General features: G+C 47.5%; 3 protein-coding genes across 3 annotated transcripts; all 3 read left to right on the forward strand.

Annotated features, from left to right (window-relative positions):
* Positions 1-1715: 1715 nt before the first annotated feature.
* On the forward strand, positions 1716-2542 carry LOC120689330. The gene is made up of 2 exons (XM_039971624.1): positions 1716-1976; positions 2093-2542. The coding sequence occupies exons 1-2, from the start codon at positions 1716-1718 to the stop codon at positions 2540-2542; spliced, it is 711 nt and encodes a 236-aa protein (XP_039827558.1).
* Positions 2543-4038: 1496 nt separating this feature from the next.
* LOC120689331 lies at positions 4039-8299 on the forward strand. The gene has a single exon (XM_039971625.1). The coding sequence runs from the start codon at positions 4039-4041 to the stop codon at positions 7393-7395; it is 3357 nt and encodes a 1118-aa protein (XP_039827559.1). The 3' UTR covers positions 7396-8299.
* Positions 8300-11071: 2772 nt separating this feature from the next.
* On the forward strand, positions 11072-16152 carry LOC120690657 (protein EARLY-RESPONSIVE TO DEHYDRATION 7, chloroplastic-like). Its single transcript, XM_039973394.1, has 4 exons — positions 11072-12295; positions 14626-14792; positions 15007-15091; positions 15601-16152. The coding sequence occupies exons 1-4, from the start codon at positions 11283-11285 to the stop codon at positions 15791-15793; spliced, it is 1458 nt and encodes a 485-aa protein (XP_039829328.1). The 5' UTR covers positions 11072-11282; the 3' UTR covers positions 15794-16152.
* Positions 16153-16262: the final 110 nt, after the last annotated feature.

Below are 16262 nucleotides of genomic sequence, written 5' to 3' on the forward strand. Positions count from 1 at the left end.
ATAACTTCGTGTCCATAAATCCTGGTAGAGCTTTAGTCCTTTAATAAAGCATTTTCAAATGAAAATTCGGTCTGTTTAGTTCGCCAAATTTTTTGGATTTGGGTACTATAGCATTTTTGTTGTTATTTGGTAATTAATGTCTAATCATAGACTTATTAGGCTAAAAAAATTTGTCTCGTCATTTACAGTTGAAATGTGTAATTAGTTATTTGTTCAACTATATTTAATACTGTATATATGTGTTCGAAGATTCGATGTAATGGATACTGTAGAAAATTTTTTGGGAACTAAACAGGGCCTCACCTGCCGTCAACTATCTTTCCTCGCTAAATGAGAAGGAATTCTCTATCTTGATACTCGTACGTGTATAATGAAATCAAGCAAGACGTGCCCGAGAGACGCCACGTAACAATACATGTTTTATGTCTTAAGCGTATATTCGCTCCTATAAATGCATAGTGTACGTATAAGAGAATGCATATATTCACTCCTATTAATAATTTAATATTTTATTTTCTAAAATCTCTGTCAAAATTCGAATAGTTTAACATAAAATAAGGTTAAAAGGCACAGTACAGAGGTGAAAGAACTAGCAATAATCACTAAGATCAAGTCCCAACGAGGATTTTATGAAGGATTTCATAATATTAAATATAAGCAATTTTGCTGACATAGCAAGAAGAGAGAAAAATAAAATTTTATGGTGTGAGAAGAGTTTTTATCATCATGAAATCTATCTGGTACAGTTACCTATCACAGTCTAAATAACTGTGTAATAAACCGGTGCAATGAGATTGTGAGGAGAGCTTTATCACCATGAAATCTATCTAGTACAGTTACCTATCCCAGTCTAGATAACTGTGTCATAGAACGGTGCACAGAGATTGGCATAAGAACAAGTGCAATAATTGAATTATAGCCAAGCAAATATTGATGTGCAGAAGAAAAGAGGCGAATGAGAGGAGATCTTGGCTCTCATGCAAGCACCGGCGGCACTTAGCTCTACTATTAAATTTACTCTAACTAATTTTATTAGAAAGAAAAATCAATGGCAATTATAAATAAAATTAACAGATAAAGTACTAACTTCCGTTATCCTTTTACAGCGAACACTGTAACCAACCATTCTCATCAGCTATTTTTACATCGAATACTTCCACTGTTTTGTGGCATCAATCCCCCCTTGTGTTTGGCGCTTGCTTAGCGAGAGCGGGAAATACAGCTACGCTGCCCGAATGGCCGGTGGGAATGACCACGTCCGCCTCTTGTGTTCCCACGTTACACGGACAACCACACCGTCATTTCTCGGTTCGATTCTCGCCAGGCCGACGCCGACCAGCATCTGGCCACTCCGGCGCGTCGTCCAACCCACAAACGCCGTTTGCCGCAGGGGACGCGGCGGACGCCGGACGGAATAGGCAAGTACTTTCTGTTCGGTAGTGTCAGCGTGGCTAATTGCACGTGTGTAGAACGGGTCTTCCGTTATTTAGCTAAGGCTCGCGTCCGCGTCGTCCACGCTCCGCGTCTTGCGTCATGATCCGTAGCTCCCGGCCACTACGCCGGCTGTTAGCATGGAGTCTGTTGTACACTGCAGCACATGTATATGTACCTTTGTGAAAGCTAATACAAGTGTGCATTGCTCTCCAAACTCTTTCATGGTACCAATCGCCTTTCCATCCTGATTCGCTTCCGCTTTCTCTCTTCTACACTGCGCCATGGCCAGCTCCATCTCTGATGATGATGATGATCTCGTGAACCCCTTCGCTCCCCGCTCCATAGCCATCTCGACGACCATGGCGCAGCTCATCAACATCCACTCTCACGTCCCGGTGACTCTGGATCTCGACGACTCCAAGTTCGGCACCTGGCGCACCTACTTCAACATCGCCTTCCGCAAGTTCGGCTTGGTCGACCACGTCGATGGCACCACCGACGCCCGCCTCATGCGTGCCAATGCCGAGTGGTCGCAGATCGACGTTTGCATCGTCTCGACTTTACGCCACACTCTCCTCCAGCCTCCTCTCCGCCATCATCCACCCCGAGCATGACGCCTACTGCACTTGGACAGACATCTGCTACCAGTTCCCAGTAGTTCCTCGACAACGTCCTCCAGCACACTGTCCAGGTGCGCCAGGAGTTCCACGCCCTTTCCCAGGGTGATCTGCCGGTGGCTGCCTACTGCGGCGAACTCAAGGTCCTCGCTGACAAACTGCGCGGTCTCGGATCGCCCATGCCCGACCATGACCTCGTCGTCGGCCTCCCCAATGGTCTGAACGACAAGTTCGCCCACTGCGTTTCAACCATCTCCGCTTCCCGGCCGCCGATGACCTTTCGCCAGGCGCAGTCTTTCCTCCTCCAGGAGGAGACCTACATCACCAACCGGGTGAAGAAGGCGGCGTCCACCGCTCTCCTCGCTACAGCGCGATCTGCTGGCGTCTCCACCAACGCCCCGTCACCGGATCCTCCGCTGCGTCCCCAGCCAACCCCACCACCGGTTCTTCCGATCGCCCTCGGAAGCAGGTGCGGATCTAAGGGGGGTTGAGGGGGCTCCAGCCCCCTACAACCATGAAACTCCATTGGAGCAAGAGGTGGATGAAAGAGGAGATGGAGGAAGGAAAAAGAAGAAGAGAGGAAAATGAGGTGAAGATGAAGGTGAAAGGGGAAGGGAGCACCCCCCTCCCCCAGCAACTTGTGCTGCGTCCGCCACTGCTCGGAAGCGCAAGAAGCAAGCGGGGCGTATCGCTGGTCCAACCGGAGGCCATTCCGCAGGCCAAACCGCCGCCGCCGCTCCAAACTCTTTCAGGTAGGCACCTGGTGCCCGCTGTGCGGACAGGTTCGTCACGTTCCCAACTGATCCGCGACAGTTCCGTTTTGCTTCGTCTCCAGCTCCAGCTCCCTTCGGAAAATCGAAACGGCCGCCCGGCTCCGGTGAGCCGGATATATCAACGGCGGGGATGAGCTAACGCGGAGGGGCGGAGGTTTCGAGATACGTGAACCGACCAGCTGTTTTTTTATATTTTTAGAGTCATAGGGTCCAAATATAATTTTTAATACCATAGCATACGGGCCCATAGTTGTAATATAAAAAGAAATGTTCTGGAATCTTCAGAAAAACATGTGTTGTCCTCCGCGTGCTTCAGGCGTCTCCGTCTTCTCCGCTTTGACCAATCTTCCCTGGCAATGGAGGAGGTCCTGAACCAGGAGACACCGCCGGCGCCGCGGCGTCGCCTCCTTGTCAGGAATGACAAAGAGCTGCTTATTCAGTTCGTCAGACAACATATCAAGTCGGCGCTGAGGGCAACGCTTCATCGACTCCTTCTCCGACCTTGGATTGGCATCCAACGGCTGTTTTGCTAATACGTGATAAATAATATTACTTCTTGTGTAATTAATTACGACCATGCCATCTTGCTATTTAGGCTGGTCAGAACTTGTAAGCGGTAGCGCATTTGGTATTCTCCTGAACCCTAGAGTAGTTAGCTTTAGCTGTAGTTCGTCGCTACTCCGGCGGCGCTGTATCAGACCTGCCCATTTTGCAAGTAAGCTAGCTATCTCAGAACCCAATTCCGTTGATTGCTTGTTGTGCTCGTGGTTCTTGTCCTATTTCGTTTTCTGGACTTGCTCGATTCCTCACAAGGGTATCCAGAGCTCGGCGTCCTCGGCCGATCCACTCGATTTCCACAGCCAGTCTTCCGGATTCAGTCCGATTGGCGTGGTGGTTGGAGGTTGCAGCTCACCTGCCTAAAATCCCTCCCACCCACCCGGATCCGTGAAGAACAACCCCAATTTTCCCCAAAATTTGCAGTCAGTTCGTCAACAACAAGGGTTGCGGGACATTGTTTCCATGTAAAATTCCGTAGTTGTTTGTTGAACCCTGACTGGGTGGCGAAGGTGCAAGACGCTCTCTAGCTCGGGTTGCAGGACAAGTTCCTGTGTAAAATTCCAAGGCTAGATCCGTGTCTTGGGCGGCGGTAGAATTGCTTGTGAGCCTGATTGGGGAGAGCTTTGGCTTGAACCGAGCTTACAAGTGGCGTAAGGATGGTGAATCGCACGGATCCAGTCGAGTCCAATCAGTTTGCTACGGCAGCTGAAGTGGATGGCATCCGAAGGACATTGGATGAATTCATGAAAAGCCAGGAGGAGACGAACAACACAGTCAAAGCCTCGCTGGATCAGCTATTGAAGCACTTCTCCAACACTCCTGTGCAGGGAGTTCCAACACCAGAGGATAAAGGGTCAACTGTTAAGGGTAAGGGACAATTTGCTCAGAATCAGTACTTTCAGTCAACCCACCCAAACACTAGTAACATGAACAGACATCAGATTATGCCAACAAAACATTTTCAGTATCAGTATCCTACTAGAAATCAGTTTAGGGCCGCACAATTTGATGAGATGAGTCACATGGGGAGAAATCAATATAATATTCACCACAACTGGTCCACTCAAGGCCAATACATGGACACTGAAGAATATGCAGAAGAAGAATATGATTATGAACAGGATTGGATTGACCACCCCTGGAATGTCCATGAGATGGAGGTACCTTTTACAAGGCCTCCAATGGATCAGGGAGCTGCTGTTGGAAAAACTCATCAACCAAAACAGCAAGAGGGCCCTTCACACAATCAGGATGGTATACATGACAAACAAACCAACAGAGATTTCCATAGACCGCTGCCGCCGCAGCAACAGCAGCAGCCGCCCCAACCACAGCAACAACAATCTCATCAATTTGGTTCTCAAATTCAGCATCAACATAGAGCTGTGGCCAGAGGACCCAAACTGCACTTTCCTGAATTCACTGGTGAAGATTGTGATGGGTGGATTAGGAAAGCTGAGAAATACTTTGAGCTGGTGGGTATACCAAATGAGGATAGAGTGAGAATTGCAGTGTTGTATGTCAGTGGAAAAGCTGAATATTGGTGGAGAGGGACAGGTTGCAATGCTAACACACTACCTTGGCATCATTTCTGCAGAATGGTGGGCGACAGGTTTAACCAAGTCTCTGAATATGAAATTATTGGACAATTTCATAATCTGAAGCAAGTGGGATCTGTTGTGGACTATGTAGACAGATTTGAGGAAATGGTCAGCATGGTAAGAAGAAATAACCCTGCTTTACCTGACACCTACTATATTAGTAGCTTCATATCTGGCCTTAAAGATTATATCCAGTATCATCTGCAGTGCTACAGACCAACTGCCCTTTCTCAAGCATATTGGTATGCAAAAAGGCTGGAACAGGCCCAACCAACTTTCAAGAAATTCAGTAATTTCCCTGGACCAGTCAAAGTACAGAAAAATTGGTCAAAAGAGAAGGAAAAAGAAGCTTCAAACCCCACAATAGCTGACCTGAGGGCAGCTGGTAAATGCTTCAAGTGTAGGGAACCTTGGGTCCCTGGACATACAAAGGTGTGCAAAGGCAAACAACTCTATTCAGTGATACTGGTGCAAAATGAAGAAGGCAAAGAAGAAGTGGCTGTGATAGAGGATGCTGATCAGGAAGAGGATGCTGAATTTCAGGATGCTGAAAACATTCCCACCATTCAAATATCTATGCATGCCTTGTCTGGTAGCTGCTCCCCAGCAAGCTCATTTACTTTGAAGTTGCAGATTGGGAACAAAACTGCCATTGCACTGGTAGACAGTGGTAGTGATGCTTCTTTTATTAATGCAAAGTTTGCAGTAAAAGCCAAATGCAAAATTCAGTCAGTTTCTGAAGTAAAAGTAGCTGCAGCTACTGGTGCTGAAATGCTATCTGAAACTGCCTGCCTGAAATGTCCTTATTCTATTCAAGGCCACCAATTTTCTTCTGACTTCAGACTATTAGAAGTACGGGGCTATGATGTGGTTCTAGGAGCTGATTGGATCTATGAACACAGTCCAGTGGGTCTAGACTTGAAAAGAAGAGAATTTTCCATCACTAAGAATGGCAATTCATTGGTTACATTTACAGATGATATAGCTCATAGCAGCTCACAGGTGATAGGTGCTAAAAAGTTCTGCCAACTGATTAGGAAGAGGGCAGTTGGAGCTGTCATTGTTCTTAACACCATCACAACTGAACAGCAAGCGATTACTGGACCAACACACCCAGAAATAGAAGCTCTCCTCACTGAGTACAATGACATCTTTCAAGAACCATCCGAGTTACCTCCCAAAAGATCAATTGACCATGCTATACCACTGATAGACTCAACTAAGTCTGTTAATCAGAGAGCTTATAGGCTTCCTCATCATCAGAAAAATGCTATGGAGGACATGATCAAACATCTGCTACAAGCTCAATTGATCAGACCAAGTGTAAGCCCTTATTCTTCACCAGTTATCTTAGTCAAGAAAAAAGATGGAACATGGAGAATGTGTGTTGATTACCGACTGCTTAACTCAAATACAGTCAAGAACAAATACCCCATTCCAATTATTGAGGACCTGCTTGATGAGTTATTTGGAGCACAAGTATTTTCAAAAATAGATCTAAGGTCTGGGTATCACCAAATAAGGATGACTGAAGAGGATATTTACAAAACTGCTTTCACTACACACATGGGCCATTTTGAGTATGTAGTTATGCCTTTTGGCTTAACTAATGCCCCAGCCACCTTTCAGACACTAATGAACACAATGCTAGCAGAATTCTTGAGAAAATTTGCATTGGTTTTCTTTGATGACATCCTAATCTATAGTTCTTCCATCAAGGACCATGTAGTTCATCTAAGAACTGTATTGGAAATTCTACGACAAAACAAGCTGTTTGCAAAGCTCAGTAAGTGCACCTTTGCTCAGTCTGAAATTGAGTATTTGGGCCATATCATCAGCAAAGATGGGGTGGCAACTGAACCTTCCAAATTGGCCATAATCAAGCAATGGCCAGCTCCAGCAACAGTTTCTGACTTGAGAGCTTTCTTGGGGTTAACGGGTTATTACAGAAGGTTTATAAAGAATTATGGCATCATTTGCAGACCTCTGTTCAATGCTTTAAGAAAAGATTCCTTTCAATGGGCAGAACCTCAAGAGGAGGCCTTCCAGCAACTTAAGAATATTATGACAAATCCACCTGTCCTAGCCTTACCTGACTTCACACAACCATTTGTATTAGAGGCTGATGCAAGTGGCAGCGGCATAGGAGCAGTTTTGATGCAACAGGGCAGACCCATATCATTTATGAGTAGAACATTGGGACCCAAAGCTTCAGCAGCATCAACCTATGAGAAAGAGGCCATGGCAATACTGGAAGCACTTAGAAAATGGAAACATTATTTTGCAAGCACTTCACTAATTATCAGGACAGACCAACAAAGCCTGAGATATATCCATGATCAGAAAATAGTAGAAGGCATCCAACACAAACTGTTGGTCAAATTGCTGGGATACAACTACAAGATAGAATAAAAAAAGGCAAGGACAATAAAGCTGCAGATGCTCTATCAAGAACCACTCATTCTTCTGATATTATGGCTATTTCTTGTATTATACCAAAATGGGTGGAAGAAGTCAATGCCACATACTTACAGGATCAATATTGTCTAGTTATGCTGGCTAAGTTGAATGTGGATCCACATGCGGTCCCTAATTTCTCCCTTGAGAATGGCATAATTAGAAAAAATGGCAAAATCTTGATTGGCTCTTCAGGAAATTTGAGAACCCAGTTGCTGGATAACTTCCATAAAACTGCATTAGGTGGTCATTCAGGGGAGAGAGCCACCTACCAACGTCTGAAATTAATCTTCTATTGGCCACAAATGCACAAGAATGTCAAAGATTATGTGAAAGCTTGTCCTACATGCCAGAAAAATAAATCAGAGAACATTCCTTATCCTGGATTACTGCAGCAACTACCGGTCCCTGACATGGCCTGGACTCATATATCCATGGATTTCATTGAAGGCTTTCCAAAGTCCAATCAGAAAAATGTGATACTAGTCATAGTAGACAGGTTCACAAAATATGCCCACTTCCTTACACTGAGCCATCCTTACTCTGTCCAAGATGTCATTACATTATTTACTGACAATGTTCTAAAGTTACATGGTCCTCCTTCAGTAATTGTATCTGACAGGGATAGGATTTTCACAAGTCAATTATGGCAAGCAGTATTCAAGTCAATGCAAGTTGATCTCCATTTTAGTAGCTCTTACCACCCACAAACTGATGGGCAGACAGAGAGGGTAAACCAATGCCTTGAAAATTATTTGAGATGCATGTGTTTTTGTGCACCAAAGAGATGGTTTCATTGGCTCTCATTAGCAGAATGGTGGTACAACACTACTTATCACACCTCTTTGAATATGACTCCATTTCAAGCCATCTCCGACCTTGGATTGACATCCAACGGCTGTTTTGCTAATACGTGATAAATAATATTACTTCTTGTGTAATTAATTACGACCATGCCATCTTGCTATTTAGGCTGGTCAGAATTTGTAAGCGGTAGCGCATTTGGTATTCTCCTGAACCCTAGAGTAGTTAGCTTTAGCTGTAGTTCGTCGCTACTCCGGCGGCGCTGTATCAGACCTGCCCATTTTACAAGTAAGCTAGCTATCTCAGAACCCAATTCCGTTGATTGCTTGTTGTGCTCGTGGTTCTTGTCCTATTTCGTTTTCTGGACTTGCTCGATTCCTCACACTCCTTGCCCGTTCGACGCGGCCCGCCGGGAGCCGCCGCTACCGCGGCATGCGGCCACCGTGCTGGCGCCCGCTTGGCTCAGCCCGGTGGGAGGCCGCGGCGCCGGCGCCGCGGCACCTAAGAGTGTGCCCGTACGTGGACAAGAACCAGGAGGCAACAACCATGGAGGATATCGCGGCCCATCGTGAAGCTCCTCGTCGCCCCATACCTCAAGGTCGTCGGCTCGTCGCCATGAGTTGGCTCAAGCTCCTCGTTCCCCATGCCTCGAGGATTCCACCGTGGCCGAATCCGACTCCAATGGCATGGACTCCGACGCCAACCCCACCATCACCGGCCTTGGTCCCGAGCTCGCCCACCATCGCCGCCGTGGCCCACCCGCGCCACCCAGGAAGCAAGCGCCGCCGCCGCCGCCGCCCTAGTCGTCGGGAGAATCGCGGGGCCCCTCGTCGACTCCGCCTCCAATCCCTCCCTCCGCTAGGCTCGGCGACTTTTGATGCGGATGGCGAGGTGCACCGAGCACGCCAAGCCGGAGGCCCCGGCTAAGGCTGCGTCAGTGCAGGCTCAGGTAGAGGCTAGGCGAGAGCAGCAGCAGGCGTGCAGGCCATGGCGGTCACCGTGGTGCGGGACGTGGAGGTGAGGAGAGAAGATGCTAGTACAGATTTGCAATTACTGATTTGTTCATGTTCTATCCTACTCCTAAACACCACCACCTCACTAGCAAGCCACGTATCTTTTCTCTATTCTTGATTGATTTCTTTCCTAGTCTCTTGCCATACGAGAGTTGCAGTTTAGTGATCCATTTGTGTCTTCTAATATTTATTGGTCCATTTGAGCCGGTTGCATGAATTTCACATTTCAATTGAAATATGTACATCTTGTAAATCAAAGAACGTTAAGAACTTTTTATTCCATTGAAAACTGTGTGTACCAATTTGAGTTTGATTCTTTCTGTGGATAAAATATGTGCATTTTGGACTCCGCACATTTTTATTTTTATTATGTGCAATCTAGTGCTTGACTTCGAATTTAAATTTACTGATGAACAAAAATATGTGCAGCTCTAGATTTAAATCTTTGAATTTAAATCTAGTTGATATGATTTCCCCCTAATGGAAAAAAATCATGTGCATGACTTTGAATTCTGTTTTTTCATGCACTAAATTATGTGCATCTTTATATTTAACATTTCCGATTTTATTCATGCACCAAAGTATGTGCACCTTTATATTAATATTTTCTCTCTTTTTTTGTTGTGGAACTATTTGCATCACCTTGCAAATGGAAGTGGAAACTCTACTGGTCTATCCGTGCACAAAAGATGAGCCAGGAAATGTGCATCCAAATTTTTTTGTGCAACTCCCGATGGGTTTAGTTAATCTTGTGAATATGTGCATGTGGCCGAATCATGTGCTTTTGTCGCTCAATGAAATTTTTTAGTTTCATTTGTACAAAAGTATTTGCACCCTCAAACCTACATTTAAATAGTTGCACCTGTTGTAAAAAGATATCTGCACCTTTTTCTCGTATTCTTTTTTTTATATTTTCCTATAATATTTGTGTTTGGAGATTTGTGATTTGCACAATTTTGTGAGTAACCAGTTAGTCATAGACAATATTTTTTTCTAATTTATGCAGTGCCATGTTGAGTTGGTGATGATGAACATTTTACCTTAAATCTTGCGATGTAGGAAGATTAGTGCTTCATGCCCACCAGCAAGACTATTGTACAATTCTGGTGAAAAAAATAAAGCACAAAAATATATCTACCTTACATGTTCCAAATAAACATCCTCATGTGCTCTTATATAGGAAACTATCTCATTTTTTAAAAAAAATGGACATTTCTTATTGAGTTTAGACTAGTGCATCTCTTGTTCTCTTGTAAGTAAGTTGGAGTCATATGAACAGGGATGATACTTGCTGCTTGGGCTTGGGCCAGACGAGCGTCCGGTTGAAAAAATATCTGGTCCTGTTCAAGATTCCTTTATCCAGAACTGCCGTCCACGTGTTCCTGACACGCTACGTTGCGTGAAGCCTCCTCCTCTCCTCGAATATATTTTATTTAGAAATCTCGTACTAGGAGATGAACTGTATCGCTGTAGAGTACTGTTGAAATACATTGTTGGGTCTCACGAACCACCAATCTTAATGCTATTCTGGCCGTACATATATCCGGCACACCTGCCGCGGGCGGCCAAAAATCCGCTCTCAGCTCCCTTCCTCGTTTTGAGCTCGCGCCTCCGCGTCCGGTGAGTTGCCCCCCAGGCCCTTCGCCGCGCCGTCTACGCGTCCTTCCCCCGGTTCCTTTCTTCCAAAGTCTTCTCGTCTTATCGGTTCGCCGGATCCGATACCCTCGCCATCTCCGCGCCCCAACCTGTGCCCGCGGCGAACGCGCGGCAGACGAGGAGACAGCCGAGAGGCCGCGTGTCGGCGTGTGCTACGGTTTGGGCAACCGTCGCAGGTTCGCGGCACCAGCCAGCCGACGATCTCCGAGCGCCACAGCGAATTAACCGTCGCCTTCACCAGCTAGCTCCTCCCCGTATTAAAATCCCACCCCTCCCATTTCCGTCTCCCCACTTCCCTCCTCTCGATTCGATCCGTGGAGCAGAGCAAGCTAGGCGCAACCGACCAGCAAAGCAAGCGAATCCGCCGCCATGGCTTCCGCCTCCTCGAATGGCAAGCAGAGCCTCTACCCCTCGGTGGACCAGTCCCACCCTGATCTCAACACCCCCTTCTACTCCGCGCCCACCACCTCCACCGGCGCCAGCGCCGGCGGTTCCCTCTACCCCGCCGTCGACCCCAACGAGCTCGCCGAGAACCTCTTCCCCGAGACGGCCGAGGAGGACGCCGCACCGCCGCCGCCCACCACCGAGGAGACCGTCGTCGCCGTCCCCGGCGCGCAGCTCCACCTCGTCGACCCAGACCGCAGCCTCGACCTCGGCGCGGGCACGCTCTCCGTCGTGCGCCTCCGACAGGGGGACCACTCCGTCGCCATCCTCGCGCGACTGACCCCGGAGAAGCAACACCAGCGCCGCGGCCTCTTCCGCCTGTTCAGCAGCGGGCGGTCCGGCGGCGATGGCGCCGAGCAGGAGCCCGTGCAGTGGCCGCTCACCCGCGACGTCGCGGCAGTCAAGCTCGACGCCGCGCACTACTTCTTCTCGCTCCATGTCCCGCACACGGACCACCCGGACGACAAGGATGACGCGGAGGACGGCGCGGACGAGGCGGAGGCGGCGCTGAGCTACGGCCTCACGGTCGCTGGAAAGGGGCAGGAGAAGGTATTGGAGCAGCTGGACAGAGTCCTGGAGGAGTACGCCACCTTCTCGGTGAAGCAGGTGGAGGCGGCGGCGAAGGAGAAGTCGGAGGTGATGGACTCGAGGGCGGTGGCCGAGATCACGCCCGAGGAGGCTGTCGGGGATAAGAAGGAGGTTGTCGAGGAGAAGGCGGCGGCGTTCTGGACGACGATCGCGCCTAACGTGGACGACTACAGCTCATCGGTGGCGAGGCTGATTGCTCGAGGCTCTGGGCAGCTAGTGAGGGGCATCATCTGGTGCGGGGACATCACGGCGGAGGGCCTGCGGCATGGAGAAGCGGTGACGAAGAAGAGCGTGGGACCCAGTGCGAAGCCGACGCAGGTGAAGCCCAGCACTCTGAGGAGGATGAAGAGGTAGGATGGTGAATAATCTTACTATTCCGCATTTATCATGGCTAACCGTTAATTTGGTTATGTTGCGCTTGCTCCTAAAATGAGAGAAATTAGAAATATGGAATCTATATATTGAGTTATATTATCCACTTAATTTAGAATGTGACAGCTCTTGTTAGATTGCAGTATTTTAGACACTACCTGAGTTATCTTAGACAGGATTTGAATTGCATTACTATTAAGGGAGGTGATCAGTATCAGACAATTTACAAATAGTGATCTGCTTATTAAATCGGAATCAAATGACTTACAAATAGCTATCAGATAGTAAAATGTTCTTAGTTGGAACTCCAGTTGCATTTCAAGCATTGATAGATGTTATGCTTATTTTAACAGAGCAGGGGGGCTTTTGCTTGAGCAGGCATGGACACTTTCTTAGGATCAGTATCAGACAATTTACAAATATCGGATCTGCTTATTAAATCGAAATCAAACAACTTACAAATAGCTATTAGATAGTAAAATGTTCTTAGTTGGAACTCCAGTTGCATTTCACGCATTGGTAGATGTTATTCATTTGAGAAAATTCCCTGTGTGGCCCTAGAAGAAATGACGCTTCCTTCTATGGCCCTGAAAAGTTCGGCCTCCCTTCCTTGACTATGTTTTCATTTTACATCCCTTCTATGGCCCTACCGTGGGATCTCTAGTTAACTCCCAGTTAAGTGGCTGTGAAAAGACGAAAATGCCCTTGGGTCAAACAACAAGGAATTGAGATCCCTGCCGCCGAGTCCCCACTCCTCATCTTCGGTCTCGGCGTCGAGTCCCCGCTCTGGTGCTCCCTGCCGCCGCCTTGTGCCTTGCCGCCGGCCGCCGCACTCGTCGCCCCAGGGGCTCGTGACCCGTGTGCGCAGGCCGGCGCCGCGCTCGCGGCTCGCGCAGGGCGGCAGGCAGGCCCGCAGCAGCAGGGGCAGCTAGGCAGGCTCCGGCCGTCAGCCGCTGGTTGCGCGCGGCGTGTCCCCCGCCGCGCAGCGCACCCTTCCCCTCCGTACACCACGCGGAAGCCAAGGCAAACTCGGGCACGCTGATGGCGCCGTCGCCGAGCCTCGATTCCGGCCGACCGGAGAAGCCCCGTCGCCGCCATCGTGTTCCTCCTCGGGGCGCAGCTCGTGGGCACCACCGCCGTGTGGCCCCCGCCGTCTGCCGCCGCCTGCGGAGTCCAGGGGCATGCGTCCCAGGATGGAGGAGAGGACGGTCGTGGATGGCGGCGGTCAGCCGGCGCGCGGAGGCTATGTCGGGGGGACGGCGGCGGGCGGGCCGCCACGTCCCTGGCCGCCGCCGCACGCGCGCGTCCTGGGCGTCCTCCCTGGCCACTCCGCTGGCGCGCGCCTCGGTCGCCGCTGCGCCCGCGTGGACCAGGCCGCTACCGCGCCCGCGTCCTGGGCCCCGGACGACTCCTCCACGCGCGGCGGGATGGGGGCGGGCGCCGGATCCGCAGGCGGGGGTAGCCGCCGCCACCGCGGGGGGCAGGCTCGGGCGTGGGGGCGACGTGCGGGATCGCATGGGGGTTCCCTTCTGGAAGGGCAAGTGAGGTAGGGGCAATTTGGTCCAAAATTGCTACTAAATACTTGACACCGGGAACCCTAACGGTTGCAAGCTAACGGATGTAACATCAGGGCTATAGAAGGGACTGAAAATAAAAAGATGGTCATAGAAGGGGATTTCAACTTTCCAGGGCCATAGAAGGAAGTGCAGTTTGCTGGAGGGCCTTACAAGGAATTTTCCCTATTCATTTTAACAGAGCAAGGGGTCTTTTGCTTGAGCAGGCATGGACACTTTTTTCCCTTTCTTCCGGACACAAACAATGTCCCATTCATATATAACCATGTCGATTGTTCCTTCAAAGGGTTGCCATCTATCTTTATTAGTTGATTGGTGGGAAATCGACCCCAACTTAGCAATTGCCTGCTTTACGTCCGCCATCCAGTATTTATTATTTACATATCCTCATCCTATTATGAAAGCACCTAGCATCTCTTGATAACGACCATTGATAATTTCCTACCTGATGTTACTCGCTATGATGGTATTGAAAAATGGCGCGTGAAGACTTGTGAGTGAGATGTAAATCATGATTGTTCTGGGAGTATCTAACTAGTATGCTAGATTGATAGTCTGTTCAGTCAAGAATGCCCCTTGTTATCTACATGCATGCATATGTAGAAGTTTTACAGCAGCAACTGTTATTGTCACCTCCCTTTCACTTGGTTGGTGTCCTTTGCTCTTTGAATTAATATGGTAATCAATTTTGTGTCCCTCCTTCCTGTTGCTAACGATTTTGTCTTCATTCTCAGGGCTAGGAGGGTCACAAAGATGTCCAACAGGGTGGCAAATTCAATCCTGTCTGGCGTTCTGAAGGTCACAGGCTTTGTCACAAGCACTGTGATGAACTCCAAACCAGCACAAAAGTTCTTCAAGTTGATGCCTGGAGAAGTTATTCTTGCCTCACTTGATGGATTCGGTATGTCTGCTTTGACGTTCTTTAAGATTTTGCTTGATCATTTGTGCTGGTCTACATGCTTCTAGAGGGATTGAATCTATGATAAATTTATAAAACCAACAAATAGAAGTGATTTCGTAATAGGTTTTTGGAATTTATGTCACTTCACAATGTTTAGTTTTTTGCTGCATTGCAATTTATGATTGGCTGATTTCCCGCTCATTTGATGGTTCAGGTAAAATATGGGATGCTGTTGAGGTGTCTGGCAAGAATGTGATGCAGACATCATCAGTTGTGACAACTTCTGTTGTAACACACAGGTAACATAAGATGCATTTGCATATTTGGGGCTCTGCATTTTTTTTATTGGGGTTAAACGGCCTCTATTTTTTTCCAAACTATGTAATTCCAGCCTTATTTTGTTGGCAAACTCTCCATGCCATCATCTGCCAACAGCTAGCACTTCAGCAGCCAGTTCCATATGGTGTATTATATTAGAAGAATTAAACAAGGCTTTAAAGTCAACTTTTAAAGATCAAATTCGAATAGAAATTATCTTGACAATTAGCATTCCAGAATATACAAAATGAGTAAACAAAAAGTCTTTTTAGAAAAATGACATGAAAGCAATGAGTTAAAAAGCCTAGTTCTATGTGACCTTCTGTTTTTTTAAGTCTTTGTTTTCCAGAACATGGTTCTGCAACAGCTGCTACATATAGATATAACTTTTTCCCGGTGGTTATATGGCAATTATTTGTCCAAGATCACACATTTTAATGCAAGTACCGTGTTGACACTAGAACAAGACTAATGGTTTGACCTTGTGCAGATACGGTGAGCAAGCAGGGGAGGCCACACACAATTACCTCCACGCTACAGGAAATGCTCTCGGAGCGGCTTGGGCTGTGTTCAAGATTAGGAAAGCACTCGACCCGAAGGGGAATATGAAGAAGTCGTCCATCGTTAGCCAAGCAGCGCACGCTGTGGCCAAAGAATCAGTTGCCAGGCAAAAGAAGAAGTGAGTTGACCTGGCTGATGGTGTAACTGTAACGTAATCTGTTGTTCTGTTGGCTAGGGAACTGTCTCTGTGGCGTGTATGTCTGTTGTCGTGATGATTTTGATATCTTATTTCCTTCTTTTTTTTTGTGGCTGGGTTCATTTTGTTATACAGTAGTGTGAAACTTCACGTGTATGATTTGATAATCGACTACGAGTAAAATTTAGACGTTTGGATTTCAGATGACAAAAATTTCACTCTGAGTGAGTGGTAGAAAATGTTCTGGCCCTGTTTGGAACATTAGCTCAAGGCTAATTTTGAGGGCTAATGTTTAGCATTGAATTGGTAAGTTAAAAATTAGCTCAAATAGGTTGTTTGGATCTATAGGCTAATGTACATCCTCTCTTTTTCTTTTTCATGTTTAGATGTGTGTGTATACTCATTCTTTTTATGGAAATTATGCAAAATTAGCCTCATTATCATCTCTTGAAGGG

Source organism: Panicum virgatum, chromosome 9N, assembly GCF_016808335.1.
Source record: "Panicum virgatum strain AP13 chromosome 9N, P.virgatum_v5, whole genome shotgun sequence".
Taxonomy (NCBI): domain Eukaryota; kingdom Viridiplantae; phylum Streptophyta; class Magnoliopsida; order Poales; family Poaceae; genus Panicum; species Panicum virgatum.